The sequence below is a fragment of the Octopus sinensis genome, linkage group LG12 (genome assembly GCF_006345805.1).
Source record: "Octopus sinensis linkage group LG12, ASM634580v1, whole genome shotgun sequence".
In the NCBI taxonomy this organism is placed as follows: domain Eukaryota; kingdom Metazoa; phylum Mollusca; class Cephalopoda; order Octopoda; family Octopodidae; genus Octopus; species Octopus sinensis.
The window spans coordinates 57831333-57850021 of record NC_043008.1 but is presented as its reverse complement, the minus strand read 5'-3'; the positions used below and the strand labels follow the sequence as shown (position 1 = coordinate 57850021).

General features: G+C 38.9%; 1 protein-coding gene across 1 annotated transcript in view; it reads right to left on the bottom strand.

Moving 5' to 3' along the window:
- Positions 1-5761: 5761 nt before the first annotated feature.
- Positions 5762-18689, bottom strand: part of LOC115218001 (vacuolar protein sorting-associated protein 33B-like) — a 33158-nt gene continuing 20230 nt past the window's right edge. Inside the window, exons 12-19 of the mRNA XM_029787746.2 lie at positions 18481-18561; positions 16401-16465; positions 14794-14895; positions 12509-12673; positions 11278-11379; positions 10177-10270; positions 8832-8945; positions 5762-6072 (exon numbers count right to left, since the gene is read on the bottom strand). Of these exons, the coding sequence (XP_029643606.1) occupies positions 5999-6072; positions 8832-8945; positions 10177-10270; positions 11278-11379; positions 12509-12673; positions 14794-14895; positions 16401-16465; positions 18481-18561 (797 nt within the window). The 3' untranslated portion in view covers positions 5762-5998. The remainder of the gene's footprint in view (positions 6073-8831; positions 8946-10176; positions 10271-11277; positions 11380-12508; positions 12674-14793; positions 14896-16400; positions 16466-18480; positions 18562-18689) is intronic.

The following is an 18689-nucleotide window of genomic DNA, read 5'->3' as shown; positions in this document are numbered from 1 at the left end:
TCACCCAGCGTGCTAACGTTTCTCCCAGCTCGCCACCTTGCTAACAATTCTACAAGCTTGCCACCTAAGATGTCATCTCAATATCATTACTAAAATATTCTTACAGTTTGCCCTAAAGTCTCAAGCGGTCTTTGCCATTAAGCTTTAAATCATCTATAAACACCAGATGATCCACTTTCCCTTTATTCTCTCCAGCTGAATATCCTTCCTTAGCTTTATTTAGTATAATCAACAAAGGATATCCACAGGATTATCAAACAAGATGAGAGAGAGAGAAAGGCTGTTCTACTGAAAGATTCCTCTTCCAATCTGAGAATCTGCACATCTTTTCCTTCTTGATCATCATCATCATCATCGTTTAACATCTGCTTTCCATGCTAGGATGGGTTGGACGATTTGACTGAGGTCTGGCGAACCAGATGGCTGCACCAGGCTCCAATCTGATCTAGCAGAGTTTCTACAGCTGGATGCCCTTCCTAACGCCAACCACTCTGAGAGTATAGCGGGTGCTTTTATGTACCACCGGCATGAGAGCCAGTCAGGCGGCACTGGCAATGGTGGCACTGGCACGCTCAAATGGTGCTTTTTATGTGCCACCTGCACAGGAGCCAGTCCAGCGGCACTGGCAACGACCTCGCTCAAATGTTTTTTCATGTGCCACCAGCACAAGTGCCAGTAAGGCGACGCAGGTAATGATCATGCTCAAATGGTGCTTTTTATGTGCCACCTGCACAGGAGCCAGTCCAGCGGCACTGGCAACGACCTCGCTCAAATGTTTTTTCATGTGCCACCAGTACAAGTGCCAGTAAGGCGATGCATGTAATGATCATGCTCAAATGGTGCTTTTTATGTGCCACCTGCACAGGAGCCAGTCCAGCGGCACTGGCAACGACCTCGCTCAAATGTTTTTTCATGTGCCACCAGCACAAGTGCCAGTAAGGCGACGCAGGTAACGATCACGCTCGAATGGTGGTTTTTACGTGCCATCAGCATGGAGGCCAGCTTGTTGCTCTGGCAACGATCTCACTCGTATGGTACTCTTAGCGCCCCACTAGCACGGATGCCAGTCATCGAATTTGATTTCGATTTCCATTTCCATTTCCATTTCACTTGCCTCAACAGGTTTTCGCAACCAATATCACATTACATTTTCTAACAAGCATCTAACTGTTAACAAGTGTGGCTACTGCTTCATGCTCTTGCATGATGGGGCTGGAGTCATCCCAGGTGAGTGGTCCCAGAGACGTCATCATGTGTTGAGCCAACCAGGTCCAGTAGTGCTCTCCATTGTCAGCACTTCTACATCTTCCAAGAAGATGTCGAGCTTTTGGAGATCTTCCTTAATCACATCCAGCCTGCAGCCTCCCACCTCATAGCTTTCTGTCACATTCACTGGCACAGTAAGTCCTCTATCTCCCACTTGATCATCCTACCAAGGACATGTCACAAGTGTGGGACAAGATCTTTTCTTAACATCTGTTGTCCATGCTGGCATGGCTTGGATGGTTTGACCAGAGCTGGTGAGCTGAGGAGCTGCACCAGATACCAATCTGATTTGGCATGGTTTCTACAGCTGGATTCCCTCCTAATGTCAGCCACACTAAGAGTGTAATGGGTGCTTTTACATATATTTTATTGCTACTGATGACGACGACGATAATCTAGTCCCCTTCCAAAATTTTGGGCCTTGTACAAAAAGTAGAAAGAATTATTATTATTACTACTACTACTATTATAAAAGGCACCTGTTGGTTTACCTAAATGGAAGGATAATTTTTAACTAGCTTCTAATTTCTTATATCGATTTCATTCAAATATATATTTACTAGACATCTCTGAACAAAATTATGCAGGATAATATGTTCAATCAATGAATAGTAATCTAGAATATTCTTTACAAGTAACAGCACTAAATCATCCACATTAACAGGAAACTAATTTTCCATGAAGCATTCTCAATTCTCACACTACAAAAACATGGTGGCATCCCATTTGCATAGTGGTTACCATTACTAACTGCAAAATAAAACTGGACACCATTCAAGGGAACCCTTTTTAAGAGACAAAAAAGAGGTTTTTTTTTCAAAAATCAAACTCAAAATCGAAATCTACAAAGATCTGCTAGCTTTGCATAACAGAAAATAGCATAATTCTAAGGATTTTGTGGAAACAAACTTGTTTAATAATGTGAAGACAGAGATATTAATCAACATCAATGGAAATTGTAGCTGTGATACCAGTTCCGGTGGCACATAAGAGAACCATACGAATGTGGCCGTTGCCAGCGCCACCCCGACCGGCCTCTGTGCCGGTGGCACGTAAAGAGCCAGCCTCACCGTTGCCTGCCTCACCGTTGCCAGCCTCACCTGGCCTCCGTGCCGGTGGCACGTAAAAAACACCATCCGATCGTGGCCGTTTGCCAGCCCCGTCTGGCACCTGTGCCGTTGGCACGTAAAAAGCACCCACTACACTCACAGAATAGTTGGTGTTAGGAAGGGCATCCAGCCGTAGAAACATTGCCAGATCAGACTGGGCCTGGTGCAGCCTTCTGGGTTCCCAGACCCCAGCTGAACCATCCAACCCATGCCAGCATGGAAAGCGGACGCTAAACGATGATGATGATGATTAACATATAATTCTGCATATTTTTGTTCAGAGGTGTCTAGTAAATATATATTTCAATGAAAATGTATGTTCACTGTACTCTGAAGTATCTGCTACTCATTTCCAACTCAAAATGCTTCGTTCATGATGTTATTCCCATTTTCTATCATTAACTATCAGTAATTATCATTTCTATCAGTAACTTCATAATAAATCATAACTGATCCAAAATAATTTGTGTACTTGCTCCTCCTTATATACAGATTCAAAATACATGATTAAAAAAATATGATGCTTTTTGCATGGAAATTGAAAAAAATGTATATGTTAAGAGGTTAAACAAACAACTTGAATCAAAAATTTTGTCCAAGATCAAGAAAATAAGTCGAAACGCAAAAAGACAAAAAATTACTTTTGACTAAGAACACAAGTTCAGTTTCTTAACAAACAGTATATTTGAATTGACCCTTGTATACTGCTTTAGTTATTTTATTAATTTTTCAGAGAATGAAAGGAAACAATCAACCCCTGTAGAATTTGAACCGTTGCTGGTGAAGTGGCATACTAAATTACTGGGAAGTATCGAACCCAACTGTCTACTATCTCTGACATCTCTCCCTTCTTACCTGACAGGAACAATAATAATATAATTTAAATTTATATGTTATATATAATATATTGACTGCAATGTACAGTAGTAATTATATATATATATATATATTATATATATATAATTATGTGTGTTTTATATAAATATATATATATATGTATACACACACATGCATATATATACTTTTTATTAAAGCAGAAAAAATTCTTCACAAACTTTTACTCAGAGTTTCACGTTGCCATTCGTCAGACAGTATGATCACAACTGTCTGACAAATGGTAAAGTGAAACTCTGAGTAATGGTGTGTGTGTGTGTGTGTGTGGATGCACGCATGCTTACGTCTCTTCAGACCCAAAATCGACTTGCAAGCCCTTTCACACACTACACATGTCGAATTACCCATTCTAGGTAGAAGGACGTTGAATACAGTTGATCTTTCATGGGACATGTTTCACACCTCCAGCAGAAACACCACACACACACACACACCACACACACACACATGCATGCATATATACATGGCATACTGGTATGCACATCAGTTGAAGGTCATCAAAGAGCTACAGGCTGTCAAGATCCACACTGAGAGGTCCAACACAAGAATGTATTTGTTATTTCCTCTGATCTCAGACTGATGTTTACAAATGTATAGTGTTTCTAACTTAAATACCTTAGCTGATAATTTATACTATACATGCATCTGTTTGTGTGTGTATGTGTATGTGTATGTGTGTGTGTGTCTGTGTGTGTGTTGTGAAAGTGCATAGATCAGTGGTTAGAGCATTAGGCTTACAATGGTGAGGTTGTGAGTTCAATTCCTAAACAGGGTTATGTGTGGTGTTTTTGAGCAAGACACTTTATTTTCACGTTGCTCCAGTTCACTCAGCTGTAGAAATGAGTTGCAACATCACTGGTGCCAAACTGTATCGGCCTTTGCCTTTCCCTTGGATAACATCAGTGGTGTGTAGAGGGGAGACATGGGTAACTGCTGGTCTTCCATAAACAACCTTGCCTGGACTTGTGCTTTGGAAGGGAAATTTCTAGGTGCAATCCCATAGTTTTCATGACAGAGAGGGGATCTTTACTCTTTACTGTATATATATATATATATATATATATATATATATATATATACATTTTTTTCTCTCCTTGTTTTTTCTGTGTACCTCTCTGTAGAAGAGCGTACGCTCGAAACGTAAAAGACTTTTTCTATTCCTGAGTTCCTGAGCGCTATACTAATGCATCTGTTTGTTTTGTACACCACCTGTCTTCGTCTTTTGTTTATTTTCGTAAAACTTTCCCTTTATATATATATATATATATATATATATATATATATATATATATATATATATATACAATAATATGTTACATTACTCGATATATATATATATATATACACACACACACGTACACACATTACAGACAGACACACACACACTCATATATGTTTGTTCCTTCATTCAGCGTTTATTTTTCCATGCTAGCATGAGTTATATTGAGGCAGGATTTTACAGAGAGATGCTCTTCCAGTCACCAATGCTTTCTGGGTTTTTTTTCAAGTAAAAGGTTCCTTTATTCTACAGGACTTCGAAAGCACAGAGCAACTAGTCATAATGTCAACATGGAATGTTTAGAGATGTGTGTATGTATATCTATCTATGAATACTCTAGTAGATATTCAGGATTCTGGGGTTTCACTGGGAAATCTGTTTATGTGGAATTTTGCCTTTTCTTTTTTATTATTTATTCTTTGGTATAGAAATTGCTAGAATATTCTGAACATACTGTTACTGTCACATGATAGCAACACATAATATCTGTGTGTGTGTGTGTGTCTGCGTGTGTGCACGAATGCATGCATTTGTGTGCACACATGTGTATGTGTGTTTGTGCATGCATGAATACATGCATATGTGTGTGTGTGCGTGTATGCATGAATTCATGCATGTGTGTGTTTGTGTATGCATGAATTCATGCATGTGTGTGTGTGTGTGTTTGTGTATGCATGAGTACATGCATGTGTGTGTGTGTGTGTTTGTGTATGCATGAGTACATGCATGTGTGTGTGTGTGCATGTGTGTTAAGTTTATCACAGCCTTTCGCAGGCTATTTCAGCTACTAAGTATACAAAAGTGCAAAACGAACTCGTTAGCTGTTAATCGGTTGATTGTTTCCTTCCCATCTCTCGTCGGACTTATAAAGATTCCAATCACGGGTGCCATGCCATCCCCCAATATCCACAATTCAATTCACTCAGCCTGTTAGTGCTTCATTGTGATTCCTCAGCCTTTCATTTTCACCAAACTGGCATTTTTATAAGCAGAAATCTCCTCAATTACGATATATTCTTCACAGGCACCTCAACAGTCTCGAAATATCCAAGACATTCTCTTCTGCATTGCTTGAGAGAATATTTTAGATTTTCAAGTCCAACATCATTTTGTCACCCTACAAGTCATTTCAGCAGATAAATTCTTATGTGTTCTTAAAAAGGTTCAACTGCACGGCATGTCTTCAATCACAAGAGGAGAGCTATACAAGAAATCCAAGCTACATAATCTCGCAGTAAACCTTTCACAGTTGCACATTGCTTAAAGCTAAATTCAATGATATGTTTCGTTTTGTATTTTTTTTTTCTTCAAAGAGCTTTGGTATCAAAAGAATCTTAACAATTGTTTTTTGTTTGTCGTTCTGTTTTTCACAGGCATGTAAATGTAAATGCCTTGTACTTGCACAAAGTACGGTTGTAGTTTGTGTGTGTCGTTATTATTTAACAGTTAATTAGTTGTCCATAAAAGATTGAATCATACGGCTTCCGTTTGTGATGCACGTCGTTGCAATCAAGAATTGGTAACCTGTCAAAAGATAAAATATTGTTAGATAAATAAATAACAATTTGTGTGTGCGTGTATGTGTGTATGATTGGCACTCTGCTGGTTATGACAAGGGTTTTGATCAACAGAACTGCCATGAAATTAATGTGTAAGTGGCTGAGCACTCCACAAACATTTGCACCTATTTCTTTACTACCCACAAGGGGCTAAACACAGAAGGACAGACAAACAGATTAAGTCGATTATATCGACCCCAGTGCGTAACTGGTACTTATTTAGTCGACCCCGAAAGGATGAAAGGCAAAGTCGACCTCGGCGGAATTTGAACTCAGAACGTAGCGGCAGACGAAATCCTGCTAAGCATTTTGCCCGGCGTGCTAACGATTCTGCCAGCTCGCTGCCTTCAATTTCCACAAACATTTGTACCCTTAACATAGTTAACACACACACATGCACACACGCACACATATGCATCTGTATGCAATGGGCTTCTTTCAGTTTCTGTCTACAAAATTCATTCACAAGGTTTTGGTCAGCTCAGGGCTATAAAAGAAAATACTTGCTCAAGGTGCTAATTACTACTGCTATTAAAGTGGCAAAAAAGCAGCATAAAATATTTTAGTTTCCTTCCCTGTAAGTTATGAACTGTGAAGTCATGTGAACTAGTGATTACAGTATTTGACATGTAATAGTACAGTTCGTGGGTTCAATCTCCAGATTAGGTAGCATGTTGTGTCCTTGGACAAGACACCTCATTTCACATTGTTCCAGCATACTCAGCTGAAAATGAGAGCCTCTCAGCAACAGAACTGTACTTCAACCCTTTCACTCTTTTACTCTTTTATTTGTTTCAGTCATTCGACTGTGGCCATGCTGGAGCACCACCTTTAGTCGAGCAAATTGACCCCAGGACTTATTCTTTGTAAGCCTAGTACTTATTCTAACGGTCTCTTTCACCGAACTGCTAAGTTACGGGGACATAAATACACCAGAACCGGTTGTCAGGCGATGTTGGGGGCGGACAAACACAGATACACAAACATATACACACACACAGACACACATACATATACATATATATATGACGGGCTTCTTTCAGTTTCCATCTACCAAATCCACACACAAGGCTTTGGTCGGCCCAAGGCTATAGTAGCAGACACTTGCCCAAGGTGCCATGCAGTGGGACTGAACCCAGAACCATGTGGTTGGTAAGCAAGCTACTTACCACACAGCCACTCCTACACCTATTTCACTGTGAAATTAAATTTCATGATTATTCCAGTAATGATTTTAGATATCTACCAAAACCAAAACAGAATTGGTATTTTCTGAAAGTTATGTTACTTCAATAAACCTCACCTATCTCAGCAGAAAATAGTTTCAAACATGACATTCCTCAACAAAAGACAGATTGGCATATAAAATTGCTTTCCAGAGTTAAGAGTAAGGGTAATGAAATTTTGAGGAGATATATTCCACTTATGCGTACCTTCCCTTCATTGGACACTGCTTGCAAAAACCTGTTGAGGCAAGTGAAATTGAAATCAAATTCGATGACTGGCATCTGTGCTAGTGAAGCACTAAGAGCACCATCTGAGTGTGATCGTTGCCAGAGTGGCTAACTGGCATTTGTGCCGGTGGCACATAAAAAACACCATTCAAGCATGATCGTTACCAGCGTCGCCTTACTGCTGGCACTTGTGCCGGTGTGCAGGTGACATGTAAAAAAAAAACACAATTTTTTCATGACCGTTGCCTGTACCACCTGACTGGCTCTCATGCCGGTGGTACGTAAAAGCACCCATTACACTCTCAGAATGGTTGGCATTAGGAATGGCATCCAGCTGTAGAAACTCTGCCAGATCAAGATTGGAGCCTGGTGCAGCCATCTGGTTCGCCAGTCCTCAGTCAAATCGTCCAACCCATGCTAGCATGGAAATCAGACATTAAACAATGATGATGATGATGATGATATCCGATTTCCATAGTAAAAGAGTTAACTCAGAATCATCATCATCAACATTTAATGTCCATTTTTCATGCTGGCATGAGATGGATGACTTGACAGGAACTGGCAAGGCTAGGGGCCACACCAGGTCCCATAGTCTGTTTCAGCTTGGTCTCCACACCTGCAAGCCCTTCCTAACACCAACCACTTTACAGAGTGTACTGGGTGCTTTTTACATGGCACCATTACAAATGCTTTTTACATGACACCAGCACCAGGGCTTTTTACAAGGCACCAGCATCCACACCAATGCTTTGTATGTGGCACCTTGGTTCTAGGATCTCATTTCTGTTGCGATGGATGGGTCTTCTTAAGTAACAGCAGTGCACCACATATCTCGGTCCTTTGTTAAAACTGATACAGCACAAAGAATGATGCTGAAGTTTTGAAAGAATTACAACACTGATCTCACCCATTCTCATTAAGTCATAAGATGTGTCTTGCAAACAACTTGCACATGCAAGTGCTACCAGTCAAAAACTCTGCATACTGGAAGCCAGCAAATGTATGAGGTCATCAGGAGAGAATGCGAGCCATTTCAGGGCCTACCTCTTGACGGCGTCAATGCGCACCGGCACCCCACTCACTGATATGAGGTCCCACTTGCTAGATCAGCTGGTTATCAAATAAAGCTCAATATTCTTCTAGCCATCGCTCATCGTCTCTTTTTAACCAAAAAATAATTAAATGGTAAAGAACTACCATTTATTTCTCACACATTGTTTCCAATCAAGGGGTTCAATACAAGGATAAAAAGAAATAACGCCCTCACCTTTTTCACGCCCCAGTAAACGTAGCGCTGCTATTTCTGCAAACGTGCATCCACCAAGGAAAAATACCATCACTACTCTGGCAGCAGGATAATCAGGAGAACCTTTTGATTTGCCTGTAATGAAGAAGAAAAAAAAAACAGGACATATGGGATTAGAAGATGAACGACCTGAAAGGTTTTGGGGATTTTGTTTTTTTAGATACAGCTAGCCATGAGGTTAAGAAGCATGCTTTGCAACCACGTGGTTTCAGGTTCAGTCTCACTATACAGTACCTTGGGCAAGTGTCATTTATTATAGCTCCAGAATGACCAATGCCTTGTGAGTGGATTTGGTTGATGGAAACTGTGCAGAGGCTCATTGTATATATGTATATATGTATGTATGTGTGTGTGTGTGTGTGGTGTGTGTGTGTGTACGTCTTTATTTATGTCTCCCACAACAGCTGGACAACCGGTGTTGGTTTGTTCACATCTCCATAATTTAGCAGTTTAGCAAAAGAGATAGACAGAATAAATAACGGGGGCGATTTATTCTTGTTCAACTAAAAACCCTTCGAAGCAGTGCTCCAGCATGGTCGCAGTTAAATGACTGAAACAAGTAAGAGACAACTGACAAATTAGTATAGGATTGTTAGAGCATAAGACAGAATGCCTTGCCATATTCGTTTCCTGTTCTTTGCACTTGAGATCGACATTGCTCTCCATCCTTCGAGGATCGATAAGCTAAAAGTGCCAGGTTATGTAGCTCAGATTTCTTATATAGCTCTCCTCTTGTGATTGAAGACATTTCATGCAGTTGAACCTTTTTAAGAACACATCAGAATTTATCTGGCGAAATGACTTGTAGAGTGATAGAATGATGTTGGACTTGAATTATTGACGCATTGGATGAAGAAGCTTTGCAGTACTAGTTCTGGATCATTGCACTCTGAATTCAAATTCTGCCCAACAAGCAAAGTTTCCCTTCTACAGAGTAACATTGTTTTCCAACAGAATAAGTACCAGGCTTTAAAAAAATATGGGCATGGCTGTGTGGTTAGGGAGCTTGCTTCCTAGCTACATGGTTTCGGGTTCAGTTCCACTGTGTGGCACTTTGGGTAGGTGTCTTCCGCTATAGCCCCAAGCCGACCGAAGTTTTGTGATTGAATTCGGCAGGCGGAAGTTACTGCCGTGTGTGTATATGTGCATGTAGGTGCTTGTGCCTCTCCGAAAGAGAGAGAGAGGGAAAAAAAAATATATAACTAATGGGGTTGATTCATTCAACTAAAACCCTTCAAAGCAGTGCCCTAGAATGGCTGCAGTCCAATGACTGAAACAAGTAAAACATAACCAAGGAAGAACTTACCTTTAGGAATAGGAGATCGTATACTACAGAATGTTTCACCAGGCAATAATTTTGTCACATCTTCCAAACCAGTGAAACCATTTCTAGTTAGAACCTGTGATTGATAAAAATGTAAATATTTACTACACAATCAGATTTCAAATTTTCAAAAGAATTATCACATATTTGAGAAATTTTGAAAATACTGCAAATTTTCTATTACTTTTTGACCACAAATGTTTATCACACACACACACACACACACACTCAGAAGATGTGAGAGGTATTTGAGGGTGCTTAATTATCAATATATTACTCTCTTCAAACTAGGTGTCTTGCTATACAGGAGATACATTTCTTCTTCACGATGTGCAAGAATGGGTGGGAGTAGCTGGAAGGGAAATGAAGATGGTGGTGACAGGGTGCCAGGGCATACTCACAAGGTACAAAAAGGCGAGTATAAGAGGGAATATAGTCCATAAATTATGAGGGAAGGAAAGAGTGGGTAATTCCACAAAAATGTGGAGGAGAATGACAGATGAGTAGAAATTGGACAAGAGATAGATGTAGCGAATGACAAAAGATGGTAAGCGTTTGACAAAAGATGGTTGATGGTAACAATCAGAATAGAAGGAGAGGGGAGAGAGAGATAGTAATAGCTATGTCAAGTGTGTGTGTCTGTGGAGTGCTCAACCATTAGCATGCTAATTTCATGAGCAGATTTTTCCATTGATCAGCTCAGCTGGAACCCTCGTCATTGTAACTAACCGAGTGATTAGTTTTGACCCTAACCCAAGCAAGGTAATATTTTGTCATTGCTAGACGTGTTTTCATAGAAGACTAGAAATGAACAGCTTTGCTGTGTGACAATGATACCCGTTTGCAACCATGCATTATGTATAGACAAGGGCACACACGCTTTGGTTAGCCCAGCCCAAGGCTACAGTAAATGACACTTGCTTAAGGGATCATGTGGTGTAACTGAACTGAAAACCACATGGTCAGGAAGCAAGCTTCTTAACCCCACAATGTTTTATATTCTTTCAATGCTGATATGATTTGAATGATTTTTTGAAGCATTAGATTGTGGTACCAGAGCTAAAAGTGAATATTTTTACCTACCTCCTCAACCAGGCGGCACGAGGTTGGAGTATACGCACCACTAAAAACATATGACATATCACGGGGACTTTTTAAATTGATGTCTTCAGCAGATTTAGGAACCTTGAAAAGCAAAGGAAAAGAAAAAAAGAAAAAAACATATTGATCAGTATGTGGAGGGGATCTGTTTTGATATCAGGAAGGAACGGGTAATTCAGATTTGAGAGGTATTTGAGGGCACTTAATTATCAATAGATTACTCTTCAAACAAGGTGTCTTGCTGTACAGCAGATTTGGGGACCTTGAAAAGCAAAGAAAAAGAAAAAAGAAAAAAAGCATATTGATGAGTATGAAGGGGGAGGATCTGTTTTCATATCAGGAAGGAGCAGATTATTCAGATGTGAGAGGTATTTGAGGGCACTTAATTATCAATAGATTACTCTTCAAACAAGGTGTCTTGCTGTACAGCAGATTTGGGGACCTTGAAAAGCAAAGAAAAGGAAAAAAGAGAAAAAAAAACATATTGATGAGTATGGGGGTGGGGAGGAATCTGTTTTCATATCAGGAAGGAGCAGATAATTCAGACCATCAAACAGTGGAACCACCACCACCACCACCACAAGTGCCACTACGCCACTCCCACAGCCGCCATCATCAACATCATCAGAGTGTTGACCCTTTTACTATGAAAATCAGCTACATCCATTCTAAATTTCATTACCTTTATCTGCAGACAGCAGTTTTAGATACCAGTCTATCTTTTATTGAGACATGTCAAGTTTGTTGAGGGGACTTGCAGAAAATACCACAAGTGCCACTACGCCATTCCCACAGCCACCATCCTCAACATCATCAGAGTGTTGACCTTTTTTCTTTGGAATAGAAAAAAGTCTATCTTTATTTCTTCTTTTGCTGGTGTCTCAAATTTAGGTTAAATCAGTGTTTCTCAAAGGGAAGGCCTATGGGACGGTCGGACAAGTGTTTTGAGAAAATTTGGTTTAAATGTTTGACAACTCAGCACCGTCCAACGGACGGAGGAGGGGTCGTTTTGCTCGTTTAATAATGCAGTTCTAATACACCTGTTTGTTGTTCCATCACCTGTCTCTGTCTTTTGTCTTCTGTACCATAGATACACAGGAGAAAGCGGTGATGGTCAGAACACCCTTGATCATAAGTCTGTTCAGTAAAGGCTGACTGGGGGGAGGGACAAAAAATAACAAATAAGAACAACAACATTTACGAATGTACTTACTAGGTTGAGTTTTTTCACTAAAGCTTGGTAGCTGCTCCTCTTGGCCATTGCTGCTACTCCAGCAGCCATTTTCCCAAGGGGTTTACTCAGTGACTGCTCTTGTTCCATGAACAGATGGAGTTTGCGCAGGTTATGTAAAGTTGGCAACATATCAAAGCCATATGTCTACAAATGATAATGTAAAGGAAATTTCAACAAACAAAATTTTAACTCAAATGAAATTTTATTGTTCAGAAAAGTTCATGGTGTCATGTAACAAAAGACTATGACTTTCTTGATTATATTCCTAACAAAAGAAAAATGTGATTCAGTAAAATAATTAACCTCTTTGTTATAAAATGCTTGGAACATAACTTAACAGAATGGTTCTTACAGAATGGGTAAAGGCAGCGAACTGGCAGAATCGTTAGCATGCCGGGTGAAATGCTTAGCAGTATTTTGTCTGCCACTACGTTCTGAGTTCAAATTCCGCCAAGGTTGACTTTGCCTTTCATCCTTTCGGGGTCGATTAAATAAGTACCAGTTATGCACTGGGGTCGATATAATCAACTTAATCCGTTTGTCTGTCCTTTTTTGTCCTCTTTGTGTGTAGTCCCTTGTGGGCAGTAAAGAAATAAGAATGGTTCTTATATAAAATTATAATGGAAGGTTTTAATATAAATATGATCAACAGGTGTGGCTGTGTGGTAAGAATCTTGCTTCTCAACCACATGGTTCTGGGTTCAGTCCCACCATGTGACACCTTGGGCAAGTGTCCTCTACTATAACCTCAGGCTGACCTAAGCCATGTGAGTGGATTTGGTAGACGGAAACTGAAAGAAACCTGTTGTATATATATGTATATCTCTATGTGTTTGTCCCCCCCATTACTGCTTGACAACTGGTGTTAGTGTGTTTATGCCCTGTAACTAAGCAGTTTGGCAAATGAGACCAACAGAATAAGCACTAGGCTATAAAAAATAAATCCTGGGGTCAATTTATTTGACTAAAACCCCTCAAGGTGGTGCCCCAGCATGGCAGCATTCAAATGATCGAAACAAGTAAAAGAATAAAAGAACATAAAACAGGTTTTTGTATCATAGAATTAGAGATAGCCCCAACTAAGTTAGTATTAAAAGGGCTTAAGGGGTAAAATACTAATCGCAATTTCACAAGTTCAACCCATGTAATTAGACTATATATTACAGCCCTAAATAATTACTGAACATGTGTTGCTTAGAGTTTACTTCTGGTGAAAGTAAAAATCTGAAAAGTAATCTTCTCTTTCTTGGTCTCCACTCATCAGAAAATGTAGGCCACTAAAATATTCATCCTTTATATTTCAGCTCCCTATAGAACATAGGCAATCAACACAGGTTCCTTCATTATCTTTAGCTCCCCAGTGAAATAGAGGTCATCAATATATTCCTTGTTCTTTAGCTTCCCCATCAAAAAATAGGCTACTAACATATGCTGACTTGGCAGACACCCATAAAATTATTAACCATCTTACTAACAATAACTCTGAGCACCTTTTCAAACTCCACCTGTCTAACACCCGTGGACATGTTTACAAAGTCAGAAAACAGCACAACTCCCATGACTTTCAGAAACATTTTTTCACACTAAGAGTTGCTGAAGTATGGAACAAACTGCCGGCATCTGTTGTTAGTTGTCGGAGCACTGCATCCTTCAAAACTTCCATGCTTCCTGAGATTCGCCAACACTACACCTGATTTTCTCCCCTCCATACACACGCAAGCATGTATCTGACTCATACACTGTTCACTTTCCAGACATTTGTACATTACTGCATATGTTTTACATGCACTTTTGACAAGTTGTGGTGCACCTGAGCACTGTATACAATAATTTCAATATTATTATTATTATTATGATTATTATTAATATTATTATTATATTCCTTTTTTTTAACTTTCAACTCCCTATGGAACATAAGGCATCAACATAATCCTCTTCCTTTACCACTCAGTTCCCCAATTCCCTATCCACGGAATGTATGTCATCAACATACTCTTTTCAAGTATTCTTATTCAGAGAAATCCTTTCCAACAACTTCCAGTTCTACAGTGCAGTGCAAGAAGACACTTGCCCAAACCATACAGTTGCACTGAATTCCAAACCATATGGATGCAAAATAAGCTTCTAAACCACAAAAAATAAAATAAAATAATAGAATAAAAATAAAATAAAATAATAGAAATGACTGCTACAGCCATATGTCACATGAGGGATTTGGTCTTTAAGTCTTTTAACGGAAACAAAGAAATCATTTGGAAACTAACCTGAATAAACTGTATTGACAGCTGCTTGTAGTGTTTGGAATTAATGCCATCATTCGTCAGGGAAAGTAGACAAAGAAGCCTCAGAGTCTGTTCACAGTTGAACTGAAATAAAAGAATGATAGTGAAATATTAAACAGCTGTTTCGGAGATTTTGTAACAAATAGATGCAGTACTGGATAAAATGAAGGATGGAAGTAATTAAAACAGCATCACAAAAAAAAAAGAACAAAATAATTATTAATTATTGTTGGGTGATCTGTGTGTAACACAGAAGACTAACTTTGGTCCGTGGTGTGAAACAAGAGGTGGTTGATCTAAGGTGTGAAACAACACTACAAACAGAAAGATACTAGTACTTATGGTTACATACATATACAGATCAAATTCTTACATCATCTTTGACTTGAGGGAACATAACATTATTAAACAAATGATGATACACATCTACCTTTAGGTTGCTACTGGTTTCTATAAAAGATATCTAAGTTTTACTCCCACTGCCTACTTATGACATCAAACTAGACAGCTTAATATATTTAACCCATCAATGTTCAGATTACTCAGTCAAATGTAGGAATGGCTGTGTGGTAAGTAGCTTGCTTACCAGCCACATGGTTCCGGGTTCAGTCCCACTGTGTGGCACCTTGGGCAAGTGTCTTCTACTATAGCCTTGGGCCAACCAAAGCCTTGTGAGTGGATTTGGTAGACGGAAACTGAAAGAAGCCCATCGTATATATGTGTGTGTGTATATGTTTGTGTGTCTGTGTTTGTCCGCCCAACATTGCTTGACAACCGATGCTGGTTTGTTTATATCCCCGTAACTTAGCGGTTCAGCAAAAGAGACTGATAGAATAAGTACTAGGCTTACAAAGAATAAGTCCTAGGGTCAATTTGCTTGACTAAAGGCGGTGCTCCAGCATGGCCACAGTCAAATGACTGAAACAAGTAAAAGATTAAAAAAAAGAGTAAAATTGTTTTGAATTAATTATGCATTATCATATAGCTTTGAAGTTTTGATGATGTGATTGTTTATTTTTAGAATGTTAGTGTACATTAGGTGAGAGAGGTTAGATATGGCCAATTTGAATGTAAGGGTAAAGACCCCTTTTAGTCATGAATGACCATGGAATTTCACCTGGAAAGTTCCCGTCTGAGGCACAAGCCCAGGCAAAGTTATTTATGAAAGATCAGCAGTTGCCCATGCATACCAGCCTTCCCGCTCCATACCACTGGTATTATCCAAGGGAAAGGCAAAGGCTAATACAACTTGGCACCAATGACATCACAACTCATTTCTTCAGCTGAGTTAACTGGAGCAACATGAAACAAAGTATATATATATATATGTGTGTGTGTGTGTGTGTGTGTGTGTGTATGTGTGTGTGTGTGTGCATGTGTGCGTGTGTGTGCCTTTGTGTTCTTGTTGTGTTTGTTCCCTACCACCACTTGACAACAAATGTCGGTTTCTTTACAGTGCCGTAGCCCTTCAAGGCAGTGCCCCAGCATGGCCACAGTCCAATGAGAGAAGCAAATAAAAGCTAAAAGACTAAAGGTTACTTCCTGCAACAAGGCCACTACCTCAGTAATTGGGTGCAGTGCCTACCTACCTTTCGGTTGATACACTCTTCAATAAAATTAATGTTTTCTTTTGTATCGCTACCTTCCAGTAGACCTGAAATGAAATGAAGAAATAAAGGAATGTTATTCAATCCTGAAATCCAGACAGTATTTGATGCAATGTTGATGTTTCAAACCATTCAACATTATATTTTAAAAAGAAAGGAATACATTTTTAACATTGATTTTAGTATTAACTGAAGTTTTATTTTCCTGAAGCAACAGTCAGTATGTTTAACTGCTTTGTGTAGGGGATGACAAATAGAATTGATCCTGATCCCCTGATTTGTCTTAACCCTTTCGTTACTATATTTATTTTGAGATGTTCAGTGTTTCTTTCAATTAATTTTAAATATAACAAAGAATTTAGTAAAATAACTTAGTTATCATTAAGCTAGTGTTAGGAACATAAATTGTGACTAAGGTTTGGTGGAAGATTTTAATTCAAAACTTATGAAAACAAGACATTTGTATTCAGAGCCAGAGCCAGTTTCAGCCGGGTTAGTAACAAAAGGGTTAATCTATTAATGAAAGATTATATGTTACTGATGAGCCAATGAAGGTATCTATTCAGTTGCTAGACTTACTAAAAATAGCAACCAATTCTCTTCCAAATTACACAAGTAATGATTAGACAATGTAGTCCTAGATTCATTATGTTTGAAAAACAGATAAGATGACCGTGACTGAGACAACTTCGATTATAGATCTACTCAACTAGGGCATACTTAGGGCTAAACCACAACATATTGACCCTGAAGAATAAAATTAGATGCAGTGATATTTATGCCTTAGCAGTATTTCTTCTGCTGTTACGTTCTGAGTTCAAATTCCACCAAGGTCAACTTTGCCTTTCATCCTTTCGGGGTCGATAAATTAAGTACCAGTTACGCACTGGAGTCGATGTAATTGACTTAATCTCTTCGTCTGTCCTTGTTTGTCCCCTCTATGCTTAGCCCCTTGTGGGCAATAAAGAAATAAGAAACCTATATCTGACAAACAACACTATCATTCAGAAAATTGATGAGATCAACATAAAATAAACTACATCCAGATATACTATTTATGAGAGTTAGGAGAACAATGAAACCAGTTGAATAAAAGATTAGGAGGAATAAGTGAATGGAATGATGTATTAACCCTTTGAATGCAGAAAGTGGATATATCTGCTTAAAATTTTATTACTATTAACTATGGAAATTGGCATTACTCTCTCAGATTTGAAAAAAAAAAAATTTTCCTTATGCTACGAGAAGAGGTGACATCCCCGTTGACACTTTTTATGAAAGACAATGTTTCAAATTTTCTTAACCTCTAGACGCTGGTATTACCCAAAGTATGCGAGACAATGCTCTGGTTTTTTTATCTAATGAGGCCACACAAACACATAAGTGCCAACGAGCTCGCGTCTATTTACATTCACCCTTACAATAAATAACATAGCATCGTACATTTACGTCTACCGGTTTATGAAAACGAACTATGTGAAGCTATTTATCATAATATGATATGCACAAGTTATTCTGCTCAAGTTCGGAAAATAGCTTGCGTGTGGTACAACTCAAAACACGGTATTATGCTTGTAAAGTATCCGCATGTCATTGGCCTACTGCTAGTCTCATGACTTGAACGTAACCTAAAATAGCTAAGATAATGCAAGGGACAGCGAGCGCACACACCTCAAGAGATAAAGTACATGATAACGAACGTAAACATACGTCAGCCGCTACAAAGTCTGTGATAGATGTACTGCAGCTCTACATCGTATATTTACGTTAACCGCAGGTAGGCAAGCAAAAGTGTGATCGCATATTTGTGTCAACCGTTGTCAAGGGGCTAAATTGTTTCACATATTTAATCAAATATTTCCTGATAGAGCAAGAATTAAATACTTTTAGTGATGGATATGAAAGATGTACCCGCAGGAGATATGAAAAAAACTATTGTGAAAGTAGAAAATATAAATTCTAGTATTTTGATGGATAATTAACATCATTACAGTAATGACCATGAAATTAAATTATGCAGTCAAAGGGTCAAAGGAATAAATATTTAATAAAAACCTCTCACTATGTTCAGTTTGCATGATTTCCTCAAAGTTTTCAAAACTTTTCGTCTTTCTCGCCATAACAACTTCACATGCTCCAATATCTGAAAAATGAAAAACAAACACGGACCATAGTCAATGCAGATCTGAGATTCCCATTGGCAGGCTGATGATATCAAATAAAAATGTTACACACTTATTGTATGCAAATTAGTTGTTCCAGTTTTCTGTA